The 26,313-nt window shown below is 42.0% G+C and overlaps 2 protein-coding genes across 5 annotated transcripts; both read right to left on the reverse strand.

Annotated features, from left to right (window-relative positions):
* Positions 1 to 7: 7 nt before the first annotated feature.
* On the reverse strand, positions 8 to 12,295 carry LOC122871859 (protein FAM171B). Its single transcript, XM_044187355.1, is given in 10 exon segments — positions 8 to 2,793; positions 2,796 to 3,835; positions 4,359 to 4,482; positions 4,590 to 4,706; positions 5,045 to 5,215; positions 5,500 to 5,661; positions 5,920 to 6,012; positions 7,175 to 7,408; positions 8,449 to 10,453; positions 12,176 to 12,295. Coding segments are annotated over 9 exon segments (2,436 nt in total). The 5' UTR covers positions 8,660 to 10,453; positions 12,176 to 12,295; the 3' UTR covers positions 8 to 2,509.
* Positions 11,243 to 26,071, reverse strand: LOC122871860 (SLAIN motif-containing protein 1-like). 4 transcript variants are annotated; one of them, XM_044187358.1, is made up of 10 exons: positions 25,371 to 26,071; positions 23,755 to 23,891; positions 18,533 to 18,676; positions 18,216 to 18,329; positions 16,190 to 16,339; positions 15,023 to 15,065; positions 14,575 to 14,940; positions 13,489 to 13,535; positions 13,005 to 13,341; positions 11,243 to 12,299 (listed from the first exon to the last, which is right to left on the reverse strand). In XM_044187358.1, exons 1-10 carry the CDS (start codon positions 25,802 to 25,804, stop codon positions 12,224 to 12,226), a joined length of 1,848 nt encoding a protein of 615 aa, XP_044043293.1. In that variant the 5' UTR covers positions 25,805 to 26,071; the 3' UTR covers positions 11,243 to 12,223. The 4 variants fall into 4 exon arrangements, with proteins under 4 accessions (XP_044043293.1, XP_044043291.1, XP_044043292.1 ...); XM_044187356.1 differs by lacking the exon at positions 15,023 to 15,065 and adding an exon at positions 14,205 to 14,216 and having other exon boundaries at positions 13,489 to 13,638; positions 25,371 to 26,056; XM_044187357.1 differs by lacking the exon at positions 15,023 to 15,065 and having other exon boundaries at positions 13,489 to 13,638; positions 25,371 to 26,060.
* Positions 26,072 to 26,313: the final 242 nt, after the last annotated feature.

Here is a 26,313-nt window from a genome sequence, read left to right on the forward strand (position 1 = left end):
CAATAACTGGTATCAAGGAACTTTATTAATTTAGTGCACAAAAATGCAAGACTAATAACACTACCATCATTACAGAGGTCAACACAAGAGGTGCCCATTGTGGAAGAAACAAAAGCCCATGAGGTTCAATGGCTAGACACAAGAGGAGCACACTATAGAACACATTAAAATCAATACAAATACATTCAGCAAGATCACTTTAAAACAGGAGTGGCAGTAGGTTTGATTTGCTTGTCAAGATTGATGAACACAAAGTGTTCACAAACTACTCTTTATGTTGCTGTGTAAGCTGGGATATAATGTATTTTCAAGCTGATGACTAGCAGGAGAAAGTATTTTCACGTTTAAGCATACTGAATGATTAATGCTCAACTTGTTGCTACATTTAAAATGACAAAGCTCAGACTTGTTGTACGCTCCTTTGGAAAGACACTCACTCTTTAGGCTAACCTTAAAAAATTCATATTGATAACATATCTCATATGACACTAGTTTAAAAACCTTGTCATTCAACCGTTTACTGGAACGCACTGATGCACCTCTCAGACCTCAGACCTTTTGCTTTTAGATGGAAGAAAAACAGCACAAAATAAATTAAATCACAGTCACATAATACATAAAATGTTGATTTACTATATACATACTAAAAAACACGAATGTAGCTACAGAATCGAGCCTTATACACACAAAGTGAACTCATCGGTGAAAAATTTTACAGTAGTACCATGACGGAAGACTAACAGAAGTTCCATTTTAAATTTAAATATTGCTAGTAGAACCACTTTCTGATATCAGTATTGTTGCCATTGTTGTTGTAATATTTATACACTGAAAATTCAATAGGTTTCTGGGAATACTGTGTGCCAGTGAAACAAATGGGTACATATTAAAGTGTGGTGTGCTTTAGTTGACTCAAGACAAAAGCTGGCATGTCAATTAGTAGAGGACAGCTATGAATGCGAGTAAAGTACTTCTGTATACATATTTGTTGAAATTTGTTAAACCCAAACAAGACTAGGAGTCTTGTTCACAGGAGAGTTCACCATCTTAATTCAGCATGTTACCATGCCATCTTTCTTTCTTTCTTTCTTTCTTTCTTCAGTAATATCTCGCAATATAAAAAAAGTAATCCCATGGTCATGTTGATCAGTATTAAGAGGTTTGGGAATACGGGCAAGGCACCGAATTAATGCAAAGTGTTAATATATCAAATAGTTACCTCAGAGCTGTCCAGTTATAATAATTTTAACAGCACCCTTCCAACCAATCAGCAATTTTTCTTTTTCAGGATGTTAATAGTAGTTGGTTGTACCATGAGTTGCTTCAGACAGGCAATCTGAATTGTCCCACACTGTCCAGTCACACTAATGAATCCCATAAAACAAACAATGTTTTAGTGCCAAGTCTTAGCCAACTCTTGTGGTACCCAAGGATGTAGTTTAAAATTATATTTACTGAGCTTCTGGATAGTTTGGTGTGATTCTTACATTGTGATACCCATAATCATAGTGTAGAAGTCCTGGGGTGGTATTGTTGTAATGGCTTCTTACAGTAGTTACAGTTGGCAGCACAACAGTCTCCTTTCAAGACTCATGTCAGTCATCAAGTAATCTAACGGCTATGATGGCGTAATGTTAGCTCTACAGTAAAACACAACATTTTTTCATACACACAAGGGAACATTCATTTTCATGCATTCTAAAATAATCGTAGGTTTAAAACCTTGAATATCAGGTGTGTTGTCAAAATGGCAGCTTGGCTTTACAATGTACATCAGTGTTTTACTCCGATATAAAGGAGTATTTCGTCTCATGAGTTAAAACCTTGAATTTTCTGACAGAGCTGATTCCAATAATGACATAACTGAATCTTTTAATGAACCCCAGAGTCTCTTTGTAAGTAAAATGAGGCAGTATGATCAAAACAAGATGTCAGCACTGCAAACCGGGAAAACTTCTATATCTTATTTAATTTACAGCAGGCATTTATGGTGAGGATAAGTGCACTACACATAGACCTGTATTTGTGTCCATCCTGCAAACTCACCGGATTTTACTAAATATAGACAAATACTGTGCCTTATGTAATCATATTTAATGATTACAGGCAGTAAGAAGGCACCCTTTATAATGCCAGTGCTGGGGACTATGGGATATCGTGTTCACACGGACATTTTGCTGTGAAGAATCTCGCTGGTGATCTTCAGATTCGGGAGAATGAGAGAACATGGTGCACAAACTTGTCTAACAGCAGCTACATAATGCTTCAACATGACATAGATCCTGCTTTATTTCTTGAGCTAGCTTATGCATTCTTTGGCAAAGTTGTACAATCACATAACTCAACAACAACAATGCCTGTGTGAGCACAAGTGGTAAAAACTAATTTGGATCACTCAGCACTGATGACACCATGTGATGAAAATAGCTTCATATGGGTTAAATGGTTAATGGGACATTTAAATTAAGCACTGATGAAAGAATTCTTGTCTTGATGTTTGCAATGAGCTCTAACTTCGCTTGGTCAGAGGCCTCCCCTCGCGGACATGCTTGGCACTCCTCTTGTCCGTCTTCCCCTTCTCCCTCACCTTCCTCAGGCGCCGTGGAGGCGGCGTACCTCTCGACTCACTGTCCTCCTGAGCGCTGGATGTATCCATACCGTCTCGCTCTTCAGGAATGTTGGGAATAGCCCCACTGCTTCCGTCTAAAATGTTCCTCAGGTAAGGGTCCTCCGGCGTACAGGTGGCTGTTGTGCCACTCTCACTACTGCTCAGGTCCTGTTCTTCACCATAACGCCCCCTCGGCTGTGGTGCGGCAGGGAAGAGGCCCTGATCGAAGGCCTGTCACGCTCTGTCTCGCGGATATTCTGCTGAGGCTCGTTCATGTCCACCCCCGAGTCCAGGCTGGTGTCGTTGCTGCTAGGCGGTCGGTGGCGGCTCTGAAGCTCAATAATGGAGTGGCGAACCTGGGCGGCCGGCTTCCCATCTAAGGAGACAAACCAGGCCCTGGGGTGAGACGACAAGGACTTGCCCCGGGTAAGCTCCAGCAAGGTGCGCTCTGAAATCCCCTGCAGCTCGCTGGGTACACCGTGCCCACTGCTGAAGGCCTCCATACCAGCTGCCTCATTAAGAGTCCCAGGCACAGAGACGGAGGATTCAAGGAGGTTACTGTAACGTCCCCACACACTGGCGTTAGGGCCTTGGCCTTGGGGAGGAGTCTCCAGAGGCTGGGGCTCATCTTGGCTGCTCTGCTGTGGACTGCTTCCACCTTGGGAGTGGTGGTGAGGGACTTTGGGTAGTGTCTGGGTGTAGCTGTCTTTACTTGCAGGCTCCGAGTGAGCATCATACTCAACTCCATTGCGGGGGAAAGTAGCAGACTTGCAGCCTGACAGTTGCTGCTCCTGAACACTGAAAAGCTCTGGCGCCTGAATGATAGCCACTGGCTGGTTGTAGATATGAACCAGCTTATCTTGAAAGAAGCTGTCAGAGTTCATGTTGGCCCGGTTCTGCTCTGACCTCTCCCGAAGCCGAGCCACCTCTTCACTGTTGATGTAGTGAGATGACGGCTGGGAACCTTTGATCCGATCCAGAGCAATGTTCTCATAAAAGGGAGCCGCCGGGAGACTCCCTGGATCCTCCACATAGATGTTGTAGTTGGCCTTGTGCCTCGGCGTGGACGAGGGTTCACACTGGACACTGCAGGAAGCGAGGCTGTTGTCGCCAGAACGGAACAACAAGCCCTCTTCCATGTGGGTGGAGGTGGTTTGGTCTTTTTTCACCACTGTGAGTTTGGAAAAACGTGCCCTCCTCCTCCTCCTGGGCTCTCGATGAGAACCCCTGTATATGGAAGAAGAAGAATGTAATCAGAATGGACTACAGTATCATAGGGTTGCTTTCCAGGCCAATTAAGAGCAAGTTAAAGGGACACTTAGCCATTTATTTTATTTTAAGTTGCTAGTTTTACCTACCACACACTTATTATTACTTATTATTCAGTCTCTTCTTTAAGAGGGTTGTTGAATGCACTGTTAGCATTTATTTGGTATAGTTCCATAGTCAGTGTAAATTTTGTTAGCCCCTGAAAACTTGGCTTCAGATGTTAAGGATTTTGCTATAACAATATTCCTGTCTAAATAAGCAACAATCAAAGTTGCTTATTTAATGAATGACTATATTCTATTTGTGACTTTCACAGATTTGATCTTGTCTAAATTCTGAACAATTGTCTCAGAAATTTCAAGGGCAACTGTAAATGAGGGCTTTTATATACAGTACATGGAAAATAAGTAATGTAAAAAATAGAAAAAAATTGTTACTGTAAATTAAACCTGACGATAACATTTCTGAGCACTTTTCTTACCCGCAGTAACACAGCAGCAAGGAAAGAAATACAATCACTATAGCCAGCATTCCTCCCAGTATTCCCATCAACAGGTATGTGTGGTGTGATATGAAATCCAAAGAGCTTCCATGTCCCAGGTAATCTAATCAAATTTATAGATAGACATAAAACATTTATCAATACAAATTTCAGTAGACCACTGCACAAGCTGCATTTACATGAGCAAATGAAGGTAGATGAGTTATGTACCATTTGATGAGGGAAGGGGGGCAGCAATCCAGTGGCCCAGATGGGAAGCGGTGTAGGTCCAAACCAGCTCATCACCTACTGTTTTCACTATTCCCAGACCCTGATTCTCCCAGGCACCTTCAGACAGCATAAAAAATAATTTATTACAGTATCACTGCATAAATCAAATCATTGAGCTTACAATTTTGACACTTGTACTTCCTGGAAAAGAGTTGGTGTACTACTGAGTTAGACTACTTTAATTTGTTTGTGTTTTAAAGAGTAGGTTTTAGTCAGTTTGAAGAACTTATTACGCGGCTTTGTTAAATACTCAATTTTGATTGGTCAATTACAGCAATTTTTTGAGTATCCCAATCTGTCTAACTATGTATTACTCTTGTGTTTTGCTTGTGTTAAGCATGCGTCAGTCTTATTTTAATGTAATTCAGTGGCTTCTCCATAATCTTTACTCTTACCTGTCATTGGGTTAAAGGCCCAGGCAGGCACAGTATCAGAGGCCCTGAGGTATGTGCTGTGTCCCAGGGGCAGGCTGATTTGAATGGGCCCTCGAACCTGGAGCTCCTCACCACCAGAATACAGCAGGACATTGACAGCCGCCACCGCCTTCAGCTCGATGCTTCTGAACACTGCAGACACGAGGACGAGTAATCCAGTAAGATTACTATTATTTTTTTTTTTTTAGAAGTTTAATGAATGAAACAAGATGCAAAATCTGCTCGATTTAAAAAATATTGACCAAATTCTTTAAATAATTGTCAAAATATCAACCTGTTGGCACAATTTTTCCTCCCATTCAATGTATTTTGAGAAATGTCTATAAGACTAAAATAATGACCAATCCTAAAGACTTAACACCCCAGACTAAGGATAAACTGCTTTAAACATTAATGAGGCCTTATTTAACGCTCACCTGATTTGCTGCTGCTGATGATGCCTGGAGTGCAGTTGGCGCAGTCTTTAGCTAGGTGGTGCTGCGGCACGGTCAGGTACGCTGTCATTGAGGAGATGTTGCTCATATCAGACATTGTGAGGAGGTTCTTGGGGAACTTAACCTTGGGTTGGGATGAGCTGTCTGTAAAAACAAGATGGCTTATGATTAATCTAAATCTGGACACACAACTGTCTACTGTTCAGTAGAGGTTCTTAATCTGGCATTGATTTAAAAACATACATGGATTTTGTTCACATGCCTTTGCAATCACAATGGCCCAGATCAACCGGTTAAAGCTGTCACGTTTAAATTTCCCAACTCTAAACTGTAAAATGCAACCTAAAAAGGAAATGCCTGAGACAATTTTTGTTCTGATCTCTAAAATGTGTGTAAACTTACCAGGCAACTTCCCGGTGATGAGTACTGAGTCTTCAAACAGCCAGATGTTCCCCTGACTGTGAGGGAGCAGCAGCAGCGTCACAGCAGAGAAAACTGCAGGAAGACAAACAAAAGGTCAGAAATAAAACACAAATACTAATATTTTTTTTCAGCACTTTCCAAAGAGTGACAAAGCTGTGTTACAATCTTAAAAAAATTACTTACATTTAGTTAAAAATATTATACACTTTATAAATAATTTAATTTTTATAAATAATTTTTGTGTTTTTAGACATAAAAGCTGTTTATGGTGACTTGTAGACCTGTAATATAATATATTATCACCAGCAGATGGCAATACTACCTCAAGCCTATGTTTAGGGTTCAGTTGTCTGGCTCAGCAGCACAAAAGGGAGGCGCCTCTGATAATGCAGAGCAAAGCAGGTCTCGACAGATGACACTGTTTTATCATCCCTCTGATTTTATTCCTCATAACACCTGCTCCATCTTAGCTTTAAAACACCTCCTCCCTGCTTCTTTTCTGTCTGATTCAAACTAGTAAGAGGAAGTGGGAGCACAGACAATAGAGTAGACCCAGGAACCTTTTTTTTTTTTTTTTTTTTTTTTTTTTTTTTTTTAACACCAACATGAGATCGTGCGTGTGGCTAAAGAGCCCCCACCCCCCTCTGCATTCGATTCGGTGCAGGACAAAGACAGTTTGCTGAGGCAGGGATATGTTTCTCCCAAGCTTGAGTCAGACACCTCGACTCTACACGCTGCTGTAGAGACAATCAATAAAATGATTACAGGACACGGCGTTCAGTTACACTTGACTGTACGCTGGGAACATAAATTGCTTCATCATGAACAAACCTCACAAACCGTGACAAGTTGTATGTTGTCATTAATCTGTAATGACCATGAATAATGCAGTTGTGTTAATGCTGCATTAAAACTTCCCGCACCATCATTTTTCTGTTTACACAGCTAAAATAATGTATGAAGAGAAGTGAGAGTATCAGCTAAATGCCTTAACTTCTTTCACTATTAAAGTAATTAATGGACTAACCCTGCTGCATAGTGGTTGTCCTTATGTCACATTTAGAGGCAGATATGGTATAATTCTGCTACACTAAATGGAGAAAATTTGGACATTTGAGTGAATGTTTCCCTCAGAAACTACCAACCACTGCCATTCAGTTATTATTAAATTATTGACGACGAGATGTCAGCCAGTCTTGTTTGGATAGCCAAAGGTTTAAAACATTTCACTCACTCGGTCTCTTGGTGGTGCACCAGGGCAGGGGGCTGGGGACGTAGCCTTCCATGTTGCCCAGCAGAGTCAGACTGAGGCCCGGACTGTACGCTACCCAGATCAGAACCTCACCTCTCTCCCCTGTTTGGGCAGAGCTCCTCAGGGTGTGGTTCAAATAAACGTCCACTGACGCACCCGGCAGTGGCTGACGGGTCACCAGGTCCCTCACCAGGACCTTCAGGGCAAACTGGGACTCTGGAGAGAAAAATGCCATAGAATCCTTTTGATTTAGACTTTCAAAATTTAGACTGTTAAAATTTCAAAACCAAAGAAGATGCAAGAAAATCTAACAAACAATTGTACTTATCCCGTTCTATTGTCCCCTAAATCCGAGTATTTATTTAGGACACATGTGTCTCAGCATGTGTCCTATTTGTATGCAGAACAGCTTCCGACACTTCCTTGCAGCAGTGTTCAGTAACCTTTCCTTCACCATGAAAAAGTGATGAGGCAGGCACAGCTGAATCATTGGGAGAATGAAAAATACATCAAAACCAAGTGACAGATAGATGATATCTCGGAAGTTCCAATAGCATGCTGTTGTTGAGTGGCTGTTCTACATCTCCAGTTTTCAGCCTTATTTAAAATGCACTATATCTAGTGGGGTTTTTAAGCATTCATTGGACTAAAAACGTAACCCTAGTAAGTTACTAGAGAAAAGTGTAATGTAACCTTCATCCAGGTATCTGTCTTTCAATGCAATATGTTGTGGCATGACCGCTGGAGTTCCTAGAAAGCATTCAACCGTCCATGCCCATACCAAATGTAAACAGAGGCCATCGGTGAGCACAGGCTCACCTACTGTATCAGCAGAGCAGCACAGGATTACCGTGCTTCCCGTTAATACATCACCTGCTCGGGCCAAAAAGATAAAAACCCTAATCCCTCAAACCTCCACATTATACATCTTAATCTTATTAGTCTGCTGGCCAGACTGCCTGTGAATTATATCCAATAGTTTGTCAATAGAACAACATCTATTCAAAACATATACACATACAAAATTTTAAAGAAAACTGCAGCAAACCTAATGTCAATATATATTTCCTACACAACAAGGCAATGATACAATATAATCTAAAGAAATGTCAGGACACATTTTCATCCCAAAATTAAGACAGTTATTGGCCTCAGTTTTAACAAAAACAAACAGCCTAACATGGGATGCACAGCACTGCAACCTGATTCAATGTTGCAGCAAATTTCGATTTTCTCTAACAAGCGTTTTTGTTTACCTGCTAGCAGAGCGGAGGGGCTGAGAAATCGCCCCGGGGCGGCAGACGGGTCTCCGACCGCGACGGTGAGGCCATTGTCCCCGGGCGAGGAGGAGGGCAGGCCGCCGCCCTCCTCCGCTGCTCTCACCGCCCCATCCAGGCAGGAAATCAAAAGCAACGACGGCAGAAAGAGCAGGAGCAGCGGCGACAGGTAGCGTTCAGCAGCGGGCATGGCGAGAGGGGCAGCAGGCTCAAAGACATACCGAACCGCGAGAAACGAGCTGGGGAGGAGCAGAACGAGGTCCAACAGTGTTTGTCCTTATCACGAAGGCCTCATCCCTGTCACGGTTTCTTGTAATGTTGGTGAGCGCACATAGGGGAGGGGGGGGAGGAGGAAAAACCCCGTGGAGAAAGGATGAGCTGGTGCTGAGGCTGGGCGTGTGTGGCCGAAGATCGTTTGTGATGGCGAGATGTGTCACGCAGCGGGAGGAAAAAAAAATCCGGTTTATCACAATGATTTTATGATATACACTGAAACAATTACTTGATCAGCCTAGACATCATCAGAATCACTTTATTGATTTAACAAACTCTTTTGTTACAGCAGCTCAGCTTCAGGAATTGAAGTACTAACCAAAAAAATATAATACAGGTCAGATAAATTAAGTACCAAGTAGGTATAAGTATAAAGTACAAAGTGGGTTTACGAAGCCGATGATGATGATGATAATAATACAAGCAGTAGTGCGTGAAATGCCATTTAGATAATATGTTGATAAATGGAATATCTTTATGGGAAAATAAGTACTATTTTCTAGCTATTTTAAAAGCTACAGGGTGGGAGGTCTTTATGTCTTGATCATCTTTGGTAAGATGGGAGATGCTGTAACATCTCCAAGAGAGAGCCTATTTTTTATCTCCACTGCTTTGTCAAAATCCATAGGGTGAGTCGACCCACACAGTGATTTTCTGAAAAAAAGTTTTCAGGAAACCCATTTGAACTGGTTTGTTTCATATGACAAACAGAGCATGTACAGGTGCTAATTCGCTATAATTAGAACATGTATATTATATTCATTCATCACACACAGACATATTTCAGATGTTTATTTCGATAATTACAACTAAGGAAAATCCCAATACAAAGAAAGGATTTTTAGAAATCCTGGCCAACTGCAAAGTATGAGCATGTACATGACTCAACACTGGTATCAATCAGTTGTTCCGATGATTGGCCTTCAGCATTGTTGGGTCTGGTATATCACATCTTCAACTTTTTGATTATATTCTAGTTATATGATCAGCACCTGTATACTGCCCAAGTTGAATTGGCATAGTTGTGTGCATTGTAAGGTCAAGGCATAAGTTATGCTGTTGCAAATTGTATGTTAGTCATTGCAAGTCTTTCAACATTATAGATGTGTTTCTCCAGTTATTGTTGATATGTTTTTTTTGTTAGGCAAAATATACAATATTTGTTCAACATTATTGATGAGTATATAATCTGATGCTGTTTTACAGCACCTTCAGTAAAATTTCAGCTGCTCATTGTTCACCGTCCTATAATCCCCTGCTTCTACCTCACCAAGGGCCCAGGGGGGACACGGCCCCTACTCCCTCCCACCCACCTTCGTGAATGTCACTGATGCTCCGGGAACTGGCAACGGGTAGGATTCGAACCAGACGCCACACCGCCGGCGCCGTAACTCTCACGGTCACGGACGAACCCACCACGCCACCAAGTCCCTTTCGCATTAGAACCTTTTCTCCGGGCGCTTTTATCTTTTTGCTTCGTGCTTTTAGACTTCAAAATTCACTGAGCCTCGATAAGGATCGAACCCGCAACCTCAGAACTGCCAAGCAGGCCTCCGTCACCCCGAGCTACCTGAGGACACACGTGAACTCGGTTTCTTGCCGCTTTTCAGTCTTTCCTTTAAACATCAGCTTTCAAAACGTCACATCATCAAATGAGGATCGAACCCAGATTCCCAAGACCTCCAGGTAGACCTCTATCGCCCCGAGCTACCTGAGGAGACACGTGAAGACTTTTCAGTCTTTCCTTTAAACATCAGCTTTCAAAACACACAAGAATCAAACCCACAACCTCAGAACCGTTCATATGTTGTGCCTGCCACATTTATTAAGCAAATTTGGCATTAGTCCTACTCTCAGAACATTATACATAAGTTAAAAAAAAAAAAAAAAAAAAGTTGCAAAGTTTTGCAACTATAATAGATGCAGAGCAGCTTAGTGGCTACTTTCTTTAGAAACTAACTTAGTGGAATTTGTTAGTTTGGACGTGCAAAATCTTAACCAATCATGTTGTTAATTGGTTGATTATGATCCAGGTAACTGGCTGCAGGTGAATCTTACACTTATTAGATTGGACATACGCACTGAACCAGAGCGATCTCTCTGAATGAAGTTAGACTTGTTTGTCGTTCTACTAGAGTTGTTAATGAGATGTCTGCTTTCAAAACTCTCTGTCAGACTCAAGGTTTGAACCCAGAACCTAGAAGTCTTCAAACTGTTGAGATTTTTCTTCACTAATTATAGGATTCAACGTTAAAGTGTACCCTTTTTGTGCTGTCGGTCAATATTTCACGGCAGTCTTTCTTGTCCTTTGTAGTAAAACCACACAGAGCTATTTGAAACTCTACCACTAGGTGGCAACAACCTACTTCTCTGTGATACTATTACCACAGTTTATTGCAACTGATTGGAGCATGTTAATTCCAATTTGCATTATATAAAATGGTTTAAGTTAGGTGTTGCATGTTTATATTCAACATAAAGTAGTAAGGAAAAAGAAATGTTTAATTCAGTGCGTTTTATTAAAATGTTTCACTCACGGTAACAAAAGTGTCAGGATTGTGTGAAATGTGCCATGGTAACGGTCATTTAAATACACAAGTCAAATTTTACAAACAAAGGGTGCTACATTATGCCCTGTATAACTGTGAAATCTCCCCAAAACATTGATTTAACTGTTTATCCCCCTAAATCCAGAAGATCAAATGTAAAAGAAGTGCAAACAGAACATAAAAATATCAGTAAGTTCAGAGATTTATACAAAGTGCAACAGGAACAGATCGCTTGTAGGTCTTTAAACAGCTTTAAAGTGTTAATATGCACAAACTTTTGTGACACCATGGTGAGACAATTTTGTAAACACATTCAGACATTTTCCTTTTGGAAAAGATTCACATTTAAAATTCAATAATATTGCACACTTAGTAGTTAGCTTTGTACATTAATACACACTTTAATGTCTTGCTTGTAAAAATTAGACCAAATGTGCCCAAACTAAGAGGGACTGATTCAATTTTAGCAGCATCATTGGCGCTTGTTGCCAGAGGGAAAACACCTGATTAGTCAAAAATTTTATTCAAAATAAATATATAAATAATAATAATAATAATAATAATACAGTATTGTGAGGCTCATTTCATAAAAACTGGCAGCCCTCTTAAGCAGGTTAGTATTACTGGAACCCAGTGGTTTATTGCACAAGAGCAACAGGGAACGACTCCCCCTTGGCACGGACCAACAGCCCGCCTTCCCCGAAGAAATTCTGCATAGAATTGAATGGATGACTTGAGAAATCAGTTCAGTTGTGGTCCTTTTAGGATAACATTTAACTATTTTATGCAGGATCTCAGATTTAAGGTCAACTTAACAGTTACTTTTTGGTCACACCCATTCAAATGTCCCCAAGGAAAACTTATGTTGAGGTGTAGTGAGTTACCCTAGCCAGCAGGGTGCCACTGCACTACTGCACCAGCTCATCCGTTCATCAGTAGCAGCCGTCTCTCCAGGAGCTGTCACGAAGGGCACTGAGGGTGGACAAGCTCTTTGGAGGTGTCAGTAAACTGAGGAAAACAATAAAAGAATGGTCAAATCTAAAAATCAGCTGATAAGACAGAGAGGGGGATATTTACTAAGCCTACTATTTCGGTGGCATACTTACCAAGATGTAAATAAGTTTTATCTGATTTGCAGGTACACAGGCTGCTAAATAAGATCTGATGCCGGGCTGTTTAAGACACGTTTTGTGAAAGCAATGGAGTGCAAAAAAAGTGATTTTGGAACATTAGTTGGCAGTTCTTAGAATTGTTTTAACTCTTTTGACTGATGATTACTATAAACAATGCTAGCAGCTCTGTGAGGCTGAATGAATGTAAACCAAAGTACTGGACAAATTGAAAAGTTTGACCTGATGATGGTGCTAAATGAAAAGTTAACCACCAAAAAAGCAGATCACCAAAGTATCAAATTTCATAGTAATTATAGTTGAGATAATTCAGTGGTGGACAAACCAACGTGGCCCATCCATCCATTTAGTAAATGTGGACCAATGCATTTTGACTAGTTAGCGCCCACACAATGACAAATCTGGAGAGTCAGATAAAACTATTTGGTCTTCTAGCGAAAAGTGTTGTAGACTTTTTACCTGAGATCATGCAGACAAATAGGGGATGAATTTTGACAACCTTTTATAGGAGAGCACAAACAAAAGTCCTTTATATTTAATCGAGTAATAAAGTTGTGTTTTTTAGGGAATAAAAAGAGTTTACCTTCGCGCTGGTTGGGCCACCTTGCTGCGGGGGGTGGAGCTTGTGGTGCCAACAAAGGAGGCGGGGCGGGGCAGGCTGCTGCGGGGAGTGTTTGGGGTGGAAGTGAGCGTCCCCCCTCCACTAGCCGGTTTACTGAGCAGAGGGATCCCACTGCCGACCCCGCTGTTACCCCCGCTGCTGCTGCTGTTCAGGGACTGGAGGCTGGAGGAGGTCGGCATTGAGGCCGAGCCCTTGATGGTGGGACTTACGTAGGCAGTGGCCTTCAGTGGTTGCCGTGACAACGAGGCGAAGTTCCCAACACTTTGGACCCTGTTCTGTAGCTGACCTGGGGAGGGGACTGGAGGTGGGCGGGGATAACAGATGTATGTGCAGGAAAAAAAAGCTGAAATTAGTTTAACTGATCCTTCTGCATGTGTTAAATTTCATAATAATACATTTTTACCAAAAAAAACAACAACTTGAAACAAGAGAATTGCTATCTTACTGGAGGACTGCAGTCGGGCCAGCCCACTGGATGAATCAAAACTCTGGCTGTTACGAAGCAAAGAAGGGGAAGCACTAGGATTGGTTTGAATGGGCACACAAGGCATGCTGGGAGCTCTGACAAGGTTAGGCATGCTCCTCCGCAGCTTATCTGACAGAGACAGACAGATACACCCACACAAACGTAAATAAATTAAAGTTAAAAGATGCGCAAGTGGAGATTTTAATGTAAAAATAGACCTGTCTTACTGGCCTAAATCACAGAGTCTCAAGATACAAATAAATACAATATACCATTATATATAGTTCACATTATACTGTATAGTGTCAGCTGTCGGTCATGTCTGTTCTTTTATTACGACTCCATTCCACATAAAGCTGGCCGTGATCTCCTTTACCGTACAACGGTTTCCAGCCCCCTCAGTCAGATATACACTCCTAACTCTAATCCCATCAATCTCTCTCTTGTCTTCGCCTCTGAACGGAAACACGCGCCAGTCTGAGAGCTTTAAGAGCGGTTGTACAAGAGGCTTAGACAGAGTTATTATTAAGTGGTTAGGACATCGGCGTGGGTCAGTCCGGGGCGTCGACGTATGATCAAAAGCACCAAAATGAGAAAACATATGTATAAGTAATGAATTAATGGGTTTAATGTAGACGTTTTCATATTGTGTCACAGAAAAGTTAGAGTAATGTTCATTAACAAATTAGACTTACTCTCATATTCGGCTGGACGCCATGATGAAGTTTCCCCAAAACAATACGCCCAACAGCATACATGTATATACAAATACACACAAATATTTCACGTACAAAACATATAAAACAAAGAGATAACTGATTAGTACTATTGACAGCAATCACAGTGGTATATAGTTTGTTTGGTGGTATGTTTCTACAATTTTTTGACAATAAAAATTAAAAAGGGACACATTGCATCGTTGAAAAACGACGTAAATGACAGCGGTGAGAGTGAAACAGTAAAGTTGTGGGCTGTAAAACCAAAACAATGAGCCGAAAGACTCTAAAACGCTCTGTAGAGCTGAGAGAACTTGCAAAAGACAATGTTAAAAGTATCTTTTCTCACCTGATCCTGGTCTGAAGCCCTGCTGCTCGGCTGCGCAGGGGCTGCCCAGTCCCAGTCCCAGTCCCTGGGGCTGAGGTTGAAAGGCGAACCCAGCGGAAAGGTACGGAGGCGTGGAGGGGGTGGAAGGAGGGGTGGAGAGGGAACTTGTGCTTCTTCGCCAGTCTCGGATGCTGGAGAAGGTGTGGGAGTGCGGCAGGCGGGTGAGGCGTGGCTGTGGTGGGGGCAGGAGGCCGTAGTCTTCGTCGTCCTCCTCGTCTTCCTCCTCCAGGTCGGGGCCGGCGCTGAGCTGGCTGAGCTGGAAGGTGAAGCTCTGGCTGCGGCGGTTGGCCAGGACGGACGACGTGCTGGCGTAGTCCTGTCTTAGACCTGGGGGAGCGAGATATGAGGACCAGCATGCAAAACACACACACACACAGCCAGGAGAAACACACACAGACACAATCGTCACCTCCTGGGGTTAATGAAGCTGAAGTAGCGATGAGCTCTGAGATCTGGTGCCATATGTTAAGATATTAGAAAGGAGGGAACAATAGAGACAGATGGACATCAGAAGGAGTGAGTCGGCACGCGGTGACACAGAAACAACTAGAAAAAACTGAAATAACAGCCAAAATGATTGAAAATTCTGAAATTATTTTGACTAGGTTTTGCTGGAAATGCAAAACTCAGTTTTTGTAGGAGTGATAAGCAATTATATTACAAAAGGACTGAGTATCAATCCGATCGAAATGTGTCTGTAGCATCGAAAACTGTCACGTACTGAAGTTAGCATTAAATACTTTGCCAGGTCTTGTTTATACCGTCTGCGATCAGATAAATCTTAAGCATCAAAGTTCATTTTTGACCAAACAATCCCAACTCAAGGACCAAGGATCAACCATATCCTATGGTCTTCATCAGCAGATGGATGGATCTGTCCACCTGCAGGTTCAGTAGCTGTTTTGATTTCATCCATAGCACTCAAAGGACTTGGTTAGGATATGGTGGAAAAGCTCCAGGAAAAAAACTAATATGTAACAATGCTGGGGAGACAAGTAACACAATTATGTAATTTTAATTTAATTAAAATTACATAACGAAGAACACAAACATTCAAACATGTTTCTCGTGTGCAAAAAAAAAAAATGCAAGTTAAACTTTACAAAAAAAAGCAAATGTAAATATGTTGGAAAACAAATAAATGTAAATATGAACCAGATTCATAGACCCTTTTCACACATTTGACTTGTCATTGCAGGAAAAACACAGGTGGAACTAATAACTATTAACAATTATTGTAATGCAGTGAAGCAATTAATATTATTTACACCTGTGTCCAAGTCAAAATGTCTGCTGTGAAAATGGTCTATTAAACCCTAAATTTACTCCATATTTTCATGCCTCCTCTGCAATGTCTCCTAAAATAAGGAACAATACAGCCAGGGTGCAGTGGGCCAAATTCCCTGTAATTTGGAGTTTTAATTATACGCTATTTCTCAGAGCAAGAGCTGTACTGGGGACAGAAATACTGTCATTAGGCATGTTAAATCTCAATGGGCAGAGCCAAACAACTGCACGTTTTCCTGCTTAGCATTGTGTGTCTGATGTTTGAATCTAAGCCGAGTCAATCGCTTACTCTCCTCCTGCAGTCGGGCCATGACCTGGACGTCAGTGAGGTCTTGCAGTTTGTATCCCAAAGTGATGGAGTCGTCCTCCACCTCTGAAGCACCGAGGTCACTATCCATGGATGACTGAGGGCTGAGGGCTGAGGACCGGAGGCTGCGGCCTTTGAACGAAAATAAAAACCAGTCTAAGAAAGCACAGTTTGCCAGTTTTCCTCACCGACAACTTCTCCTTGATCTCTTCTTCCCTTTCCAGCTCATTTCTGACACAACCGCAGTGTTAAACACACGAGACACTCGCAGTTGTGGTAGCTCAGTAATGAGAAAAGCACCCTCGAGTGTCCTCTACATAAAGATGAAGGATCCAAACTAATGGAGGCGATACTTGGCTCTGAGAATTTGAGTATATTAAGCACCAGTGAGGCAGAAATATTATCAGAGAGGTTATACCAACCTCTCCCCGGTTAATGATATTCTGTGACTGCTCTCTAAAATAATCCCTTCCATCACTGGTATTATTCTAATTACTTTTGTCACATTTTGCTCTTACATTTTTCAATACTATAGGCACCTATTTGGGTGAAGGCAGAAATCTCAGCTGCAGATCTCCCAAATCGTGGAAATAGAAAAACATAATTGGAAAAATCTGCATTGCTAGAAACCGCTGAAGGTTTCTTGTAATTTGGGTGAACCGAATTCATTCTAAGGTCGGGTGTTCAACCTCTGTAGCTCAAACTGTTCCTTAAAAAATTTAAGGACTTGAATAACACAACCTCGTCCAGTTTAGCACGACACATTAGTAGTGCAAAAAAATGTGTTAAATTAAAACACCTGCCTGTCAGGCCTTTAGATAACGTGTATGTCTGGTTGTTGGAAGAGGAATTGATATGTTGGAGATAATTAGCAATTTGTGATTCTAATCAGGGGCGTAGCTACCATTGAGGACACTGAGGTCATGTCCTCTTGTCACTTGCACTCACTTCATTTACAACAATTTGGTCCTCAGTCTCTCAGCCTTTCAATTATTTTACATTCATAATTCTTGGTTTCCTTCCTTCATTTACCTTCATGATGAAGGTCCGAGGACTAAAATTTTGTAAATAAAGTGAGTGCAAGTGATCAACAGTGCGCAGGCTTTTTCTTGTTCTTTTACAGTTAGAGTTTATGGTCCGACACATCTGGCTATAAGAGTTTCTGCAGTGCAAGAACTTTGTAGTGAGTCTAAAAATCTTAAACTACATACATAAAAGCCATAATTATGTACCTGGCAGTGTAAAGAAGGCTTTGAAACATTTCGACAACAATGTACCGAGATAATATAACTGAGCAGTCAAATACTCAAAAATCATTATAAAGATTGGTTGGTGGAATTTGGACTCAGTATTTCTAAAATCCTGGCTATAGCTCTGAATAACATAATATGATATTGGTGACACACAAATGGGGCAGAGAGATGAAAGTGAATTTTATATTTGGAACAACACACAGCATATTTAAAACGAACCAAAAAAGCAGAATAGTAGGCCGTGGCTTTTTAATGCCACATTGCTGTTTGGACTAGCACCGTCATGGAATTGAGCCTTGGGCAAAAAAAAAAAAAAAAAAAGCCACCAGTGCGCCCCTGTGGCAGTTAGTTTCTGCTACATAAAGACTGAACAGTCCTCCAGTGTGGCCTCTCTCATTCCCTGCAGCTTTGCCCTCTGCTGTGTCTGGAACATTATTTTTTTCCATCACGAATAATGCACAAAAGGCTGTGACACAGTTTTATTTCTGCAACTGAAACGTAGCTTGAAGCGGCAGCGAAAATATATTCTCTTACACCCACGACTTACATAAGAACACAGTTGAAATTAAATCTAAAAAGCTTGTGGCTGACCCAGTTCTACACTGAATGTCTCCACCTGCACATTGATATTCTGATTACTAAAAGCATATACTATTCAGTTTTATGATCTGTTCCCTATGGGGCAAGTAAAGCAGGAAGTAAGATGTGTTTATATGAAAAGCAGGAACAAATAAAGAAGCAGCACTGAGGCTTACTGCGGTTGTGAGGGAAGAACGTGGGAGTCCTCTCAGCTACAGGGGAGAGCTCCTTCCCTACAGGGCTCAGTGTCCGATGGAGGGCCGGGTGGAACGGGGAGGGGAGAGATGGAGCTGAGGAAGGGGAGGAGGGTGAAAAGAGAAACGACTTTGTTTTAGCAAAAGTAGAATTTGAGTTTAATAATATTTGTCAGAGCTGCTCTAGAGGTAAACGGTTTTGAGTTAAAGACCCAAACATCTCAAGTTAAATATATAAAAAAAACGTCAAACATACGCTGTAATTGACGACATTAGAAACATGCATGTTGTGTGGTTACCATGTCTTTCAGACGACTGGGGGGTGGAGAGGGGTTTGGCTGAAGGGGAAGCACTGATGGGTGACACGCCGGCTACTCGACTCAGAGGAGGGCCGGCGGAGGAGGAGGGGACGGGGCTGGACAGGGAGCTACGCCACCTGGAGACTGAGGAGGGAGTGGGTTTGCAGGAGGAGAGGGGAAACAAGCAGAGGGGATATTAATAACAAAACACATCATCATTTTAAAAACATTTATACTTGTTTGTTTAACATCGAGTAGTGTTAAAGTTAATGTGGTAATTATCTGTTCATATTAAACAATAACAATGTGTATACCTTTGAAAAACTCAAGAAAAAAAAAAAAAGATAATGACGAATGCGCTCTAAAACAGACCCTTTCTGAATTTAGTTTCTAAACTCAAAAGCCCCAAACTCTAACAATAATGCAAATGAAGAAATATTCACACACATCCCCTTCACTTATGTTTTACAATCTACATTTTGTCATCATAATTGTATATACTGTGATTCTCTGTTGTGAATCTATTCTGCACACACGACATCTATTGCATGTCTGTCCATCCTGGGAGAGGGATCTGTTCTCTTCCTGAGGTTTCTTCCATTGTTTTCACCCATTAAAATGGTTTTTGGGGGAGTTTTTCCTCATTCGAATCGAGGGTCTGAGGACAAAGGGTGTCGTACGCTGTACAGATTGTAAAGCCCCTTGAGGCAAATTTTGATTTGTGATATTGGGCTATATAAATAAAAATTGACTTGAAACACAACACACGGACATCTTTGAAGAGAGGGCAGCACTGTGCAGCGGTTACCTCACCAGCACTGTGACTGTCACTAACGGCTCTATTCAACAGCTCCACAACAAAAGCTGTATTCAACACAACAGAGCCGCCGATACACTGCAGCTGTACCTGGTGCTGAGTGTCTCAGACAAACACACACACACACACACACACACACACACACCTCAGTCACTATTCATAGATGTAGAGAAGGAACTTCGACTGGTTTGAAGCACCTGTAGCAATATCTTGGGAACAAAGAATACAAATGTGCTGCATTGAGCATCTCTTATTAACAGTGTGTGTGCGTGTGTGTGTGTGTGTGTGTGTGTGTGTGTGTGTGTGCGTGTCTGTGCGTGTTATTGAAGTCTACACCCTCTCATAGATGCAGGAAGAGGATTTCTCTGTTACTGGTCAATGTGAATATAAGCCACTTAGGGGGTGTAATCCTTTCATGTAAACGGTTGCTGTGGCAACAGCTCTCCATTTCACTGTACTCGAGAGCTAGCAGGGGTGAGCTGGTGGGAGGATTCCTCTCCTCTGCTGCTTACAGTGATGCACAGGCTCCAGCAGAGGACCATTAGCATTGCAGAGGGCCAGTTCACCGCCTCTGATGCAACAAGCTGCACAGCTGGTGCAACTTCAGAGGACTGAGACAAGATACGGTCTTATCAGTTTGGTGTAGAAGAACTTGACTTTCCTGCAAAGAGCCCTGACCTCAGCCCTTATTCAAACACCTTTGGAATGAAGTGCGAGCCAGACCTCATCACCTAACATCAGTGTTGGACCTCACAAATGCTCTTGTGGCTGAATGGGAGCAAATCCCTGCAGCCAGGTTCCAAAATCTGGTGCAAAGTCTTCCCAGAAGAGGCTGTTATACCAGCAGATTAACTCGCAAAGGGACAGTGTTTAAACACTATACTCCCAAATTTTGGGAAATAGATTTATTTGCTTTCTTGCTAAGAGTTAGATAAAAAGATTGATACCACTCTCATGTCTATACGTTCAAGATCAATCTACAGCTGACACCTACTTAATTTAGCTTAGCATTAAGACTGAAAACATGGGTTCCCTGAAAATGAAATAATGCAGACACAACCGTGGCATCTTATGTTCTTGGATATATAATATAAACAAAGGACAGCAAATATAAAAAAGGTAACTCCCAAACACTGTCACCAATACTTTTATTGAAAAAGCAACTTTTTGGTCCTAGATCTTTATCATCAGGCATTAAACTAAATGTTTTTTCAAAATAAACAAACTTGGCAGTGTGTGGAGTGCCTTCACCAAATATTATTATTATTATTATTTATTTATTTTTTTTAAATACAGTTTAAACTTACAGGGACAGTGCAAATTAATAGACATTTCTGTAAATGTGCCAGTTTAGCCATCTTGGCTAATTTTCAACAGCAGTCCCTGGGCAGGTGTAATGACAGCTACAAAAGACACATAAAATACATTAAAACAAGAACAGCAATACATAAAACAAAGCACGCTTCAGGTTATTTGAATAAGTTAGAGTGTGGTCACACACTTGTCTTTTAACCTTGATTTTAAATTAATTTTAAATGTACTGACTGTACAAGTTTGAGTGTTGTACAGGAGGCCTGCGCCCAGCTAGTCAAACAGTATGACATGATCATGGCATTGACAATCAATTACAACATGTAGAAGCTTTCACGAAATGGCCACTGACTGACGCAAAAGAGCAGTCAAGCAACGATGTAGGCTACATCTTTAAAAATACTGCAAATAATGACTTTATTTTGAAAGCGTGGGAAAGGCAGAGCGGCCTTGCACACAGACACAAACGCGCCCACGCAGGTGAGTCGAGCGCCATCTCCTCTCATTAAAGGCTTCAGGGTGTTAAGCTGCCTGTTCAGCTGAGGCCGTGGGAGCTGTCGCCTCCATTCACACTTCACACTCAGCCCTCTGCTCTGCCTCCACACACACACACACACACACACAAACTGAAGCCTGCAAAGAGACGCATCAATCAGATCTTCAACATCTGGATTGATAACTATGATCTGCTCAAGATATGATATATGATATGATATGCTCACGATAAGCTGATGATATGTCAATCTATTATTTAAAAAGCTGATTCAGGCACACAAGGTAACCATGACAACACTGAATGTAAGAGTCACAGGTCTATTTGCTTGATTTTTCAGATATTCAGTCAGTTGATGTAACCATGACAGCCGATGTATTTTTAAAGGAAGCTCAGTAGCCGCTCTTCCTGCTTCACTTCCTCAAATGTGTTTCCTTGTTCTTCAGTATTGCTACTACTTCCCCATCTTCAGCGATGCATGATATAATTAAGTGATGCTTCTAATCATGGCAGACATGCAGGTCAGGTGACTCGGGCCTGATCTGCTTAATGTTACGAGGCGTGGACAGATTATAGTCTGTAAGGTCTACTGTCCTGCTGAGCCCCATTAGTCACTGTGTAGTGATGAAGGTGATCCAACTTCAACCTGCTCACTGTGGCAGAAGTACTGTATTTACAGCTAAATGCAAATGGTTAGTGGACTGCATTAATTCAGCGCTTTTATCCAAAGCGTTTTACGATGTGCTGACCTGCTGAGCCACAGCCGTCCCTAAATGGGCTTAAATATCAAAAGTAAAAGTACTGATTGTGCAGAATGGGTCCTGAGAATGAGTTTTTTTCTGTTGGTCAGCCAAAACAAGCCATTGGAATATGTCAACTCTGACTTTTTGTTTTTTTTACTATTTTCCTCACATTTCATAAGCCAAATGCTTAATCAAGAAAATTTAATCAGTAAATTACTTACTAATACAAATAACTGTTAGTAGCAGCCCTAAAGTAAGAAGAAGCATAATATGGAAATACTCAAGTAAAATAATTCAAAACTGTACTTAAAAGGGGAACTCCATTGATTTTAGATCAGAGTATGTTAACAGGCCTTGCTACATTAGCCGCTACTAGCATAAAACACCAATCTCTGACTGACATGACAAAAAGTTATTTATTTTGACACGTTTTATTTGCTTCTAGTCTCATTTTAGACTTTTAGAAACACGAGTTTTTGGGTTGTTGCTGTAAGATGATCAGTACAGACCCTAATAGATTACCCAACTCAAACTGCTTCCTTCACAAGACAGCAAGAGCATCTAGCTATAAAGTCTAGACAAGAAACTATTTAGCAGTTCTTCCTGGCCAACATTTGTGTTGTGTGAGTCAGTGAGCTCCTGTTTTTTTGGCAAGACCTAAAAGCTGTGTACATCAGTTTAAAATAGCCTGGAGGAGAACAGCACCCTGCAAACTAATCTGCTGTCTCAGCCTTCGGTTTAGTCTGTGCTGTATCACCGGAGAAACAAAAAAACTGGGGGCGAGTAAAAGACATCTTACGGACACAGAAAAGAAAAAGAAGAAACAAGGGAAATAAATTAAAACAACTCCTGAACAGCCGCACCTGTGATGCCAGTAAGGCCTAGAATAGTTAAGAAAAGGTGACCAGCTGGTCAGAGTCTGTAAGTGTACACACACATACACACACACACACACACACACACATTTAACTGTACTACTTAAAACCAAAAAGCATTGCATTTTGGTCTATTGAGGCTGTGGTCAGTGGTGTCATTAGCATGTGCTGAGCCTAAAGAGAACCCCTTGCTCTTTAAATCTAATGGCTGAAGTTTGACACTGATGTTACAGTTATTGTTGGCCAACAATCAGCTGCTAAAGAGACCAGCAGCTACTGGACCAAACCAGGGCTAAAACCTCCAGCTGTTCTAGTGGAGCTCAGAATCTGTACCACACTGGTTGTGCTGGACATCTCCCAGTGAGAAATGGCCAAGCAGGGAATAATGGATCCAAGCACCCAGGCCCCCGACATGGAGACGGCCCTTGTTGTCTGCAATTTTGATAACTGACGTTATTAGCTCTCTAAAACAAATAGACAGAATCCAGATATGGTTCAACTGGAAATCTAAGAATTACAGATCACAGATTACTGAGGTTTTGTTAGACTACAGTTTAGACAGAACATAGACTGTTGTCCTTAAAAAGCATAGGATTTCATTGCTGGTAACTGCACTTGTATGTTTTATGAATGTGCAAATAATTAAGGTTGGTCATATTTAACACAGAGAGAAACCTCACTTGTATTTTTACAGCAACAGTAAATCAGCGGAGGAGTAACCCTTCTTGCAAGCACAGCTGTATGTTCAGTTTGGCAGCAAATCCAAGGTGTGATATCACTGACTTCATCTCCGACACATACCCATGTGATGATGCACAATAACTTAATTTAACGCCCTATGACAACGGCGAGAGTAGTGTGGTTTGTCTGGATGTCTCTTGTTGTGCACCGTTGAGTGTTTTGCTGAACAACACAACTCCTACCCCCCTGGGGCCAATCAAAGTCATTTCCTTTCCACACACAAGCAGCCTGTCGTCTCGTACCTTGTTCCAGTCGAAGGGACAGCGATCGCCTGGCGGCCTCCACCTCTGTTTTGGGACAGTCCAGAGCCTGCCGGCACCACTGCAGAGGTGTGAGGGAGTTATCTGGGGAGACTCTGGTTTTTGATGACGAATACAACCTAGAAAGAGCCACAGATTGAAATGCTGAGAGTCAAACATTGTATTGTTTCCATAGAAACACAATCAGAGATGACTGATGTTATGAAAGTATGATAAAACTGCTCTGTTGGGACTATTTCTCCATGCAGTCAGTCCCTGACAGATCACGACTCAGACTCCATCCTTCCTTTGTGCCACCAACTCATCTCCTCCAGAGACAGAAAAATCTCTCCCCCTGGCTTTAGGTGAGGCTAAGCTTTTTAGATGTGAGGAAGAGGAGCTGCTCTGTTCAAATGGAGTGGATCAGATTATTCTGACAGCCCTGAACTACTTCGCCACGATTTTGCTCTGCGGGCAACATGGAGGGAGCTGAATTATAGATTAAAACCTTCACTGACATCAGGTGAGGGTCTGACCTGAAGGGGGGGGACACACAAACACACCTCAGCTACTATTCCTAGACACAAGGAGGGGGCATGCCTGCAATATGAATACACCAAATAAAAGATGAATCTGAATGTGCTGCAGTGCAGAATCAGTCGTATACTTTGCTCTTCAAAGATCACTTTGATCCACTATGTAGCCTACCCTCACGGATATAAATGGGGTGGACAAAATATTAGAAACAGCTTCCAAAAAAGGGCATAAAGTTGAATCAGTACCTCTCAGCAAAAACTGAACATCATAACCTTCATAATTGTATGTACCTTTACTGCAGGACTTCAGTTTTAGACTGCTTTAGTTTAAGCTAGGTGTACCTGACAAACTGGCACCTGGAGTGTCAATCTCAGCACATAAACTTCCATGATATTTACTGTATTTTCAGAGCAATGTTTGCAGTGATTAGTTGATTGATCGATTAGTCTACTGACAGAAAGTTACTAGATTAATCAGTAAATTAAATCGCCTCCTATTTTGATTTGGGCATTAAGTTAAAAAAAAAAACATGCTGATTGAAGACCTCACTTTAGGTTCTAGTAAGGCCACTTCTAATAGCCAACTCATTGATTAACTGAAAAAGCAAAATCAGTTAGTTACTAATGAAAACTACTGATAGTTGCGGCCCTATTTTTCAACAGAAACGGTCAACTATTCAAACTAAGCGGCTTCCTGTTGGTCTATCTGGGTTTGATTCCTTGGGCAGAGAGCAAGGCACTAATGTAAAAGCCAACAAATGGCATTTTGATATGAATCTGTCTCCTGCACAGAGGAAGAATGGCAGCTTGGTGCAGCCCTGATGACAGGCCTGATAACAAGTGGCCTCTTCTAGCTGCCTAATTCACTTCCAAGGTGCGTGTCTTTGTCTTGGTGTTGCATGAGGCTGGACAGGCTGGGTACAACGCTTACATCCAGAGACAATGAGAAAATCAGGCGCAAATAACAGGAGGCTCATGTAAATCACACATGTGGCCTTTGCATGCAGGAGACTTAAAGCTATTGCAAAAAGAAAGAAAGAAGCAACAAATGGTTGAAAATTAAGCCAAATACTGGACAGTTACCATGTTTCATCAGACTCATCTGAGCAGGACAGAGAATTCAAGTCCAAAAGTTCCAGCTCATCCAGAACCGACGGCTCGGATCCGTCCTCCGCCTCCCCCGCAGCAGCCGCTCCATCCCCGCCTATGTGCGGGAGGAAATAGTCGAAAGGATCCTCCGGGGGAGTGAATGACCCCAAGGACGACTGACACAGCAGGGTGGGCAGCGGGCTGGGGAGGCAGTATCCCCCGACGTTGCCCAGCATGTACGCCGGAGACGAAGGCAGCACATGCGGGCCGCCAGAGCAGCCGCTCGCCCGGGTCCGCAGCTGCTCATTCTGCCGCTCCAGTTTCCGGACCAGCTCCTGCAGCTTCTTCACCTCCAGCTCGGCGTTCAGGGTGTTGCTGTTGCAGTCCACCTCCGTCATCATCGCGAGGTTCAGTACCGCTGCCTCCATTGGACCAGAACACAAACAATAACGCTATTTTAGCCGCTACCCCACCTCCAATTTGGATGAGAAATGGAGGACAGGTACGCCAAGCTGCGGCGGCTCACCCGTCGCCCGCAGACTAATTTCTGTATTCTGGTAAGGGTAGTAATCTGTCTAGTACGCCTGTCTGGACGGTCACCCAATGGGAGACTATAAGACTCCACCCCTCCACCACACACACCCACACACCGTCTTCCTAACCCACAAGCCTGATTACAGGTAGGCCCAGTGCACCTGTCAGTCTAGACTGTGGGCTGATATCCAAAACACCTATTTTAGACTGTGAACTTACACCATTTAATTCTTTACAACCATAACCGCTTTTAACATGTCTCTTTGTTTTATTTAGAATTTGAATTTAAAACAAAGCAGCACAAACAGAACAACAAAAGCAAACTGTGCAGGTGAGATTTGAAAAAAAACAAAAAAACCCTAAAAGGTTTATAAAAGGAATCACCTCAATAACATTATATGCA

This window comes from Siniperca chuatsi, linkage group LG24 (genome assembly GCF_020085105.1).
Source record: "Siniperca chuatsi isolate FFG_IHB_CAS linkage group LG24, ASM2008510v1, whole genome shotgun sequence".
NCBI lineage: Eukaryota > Metazoa > Chordata > Actinopteri > Centrarchiformes > Sinipercidae > Siniperca > Siniperca chuatsi.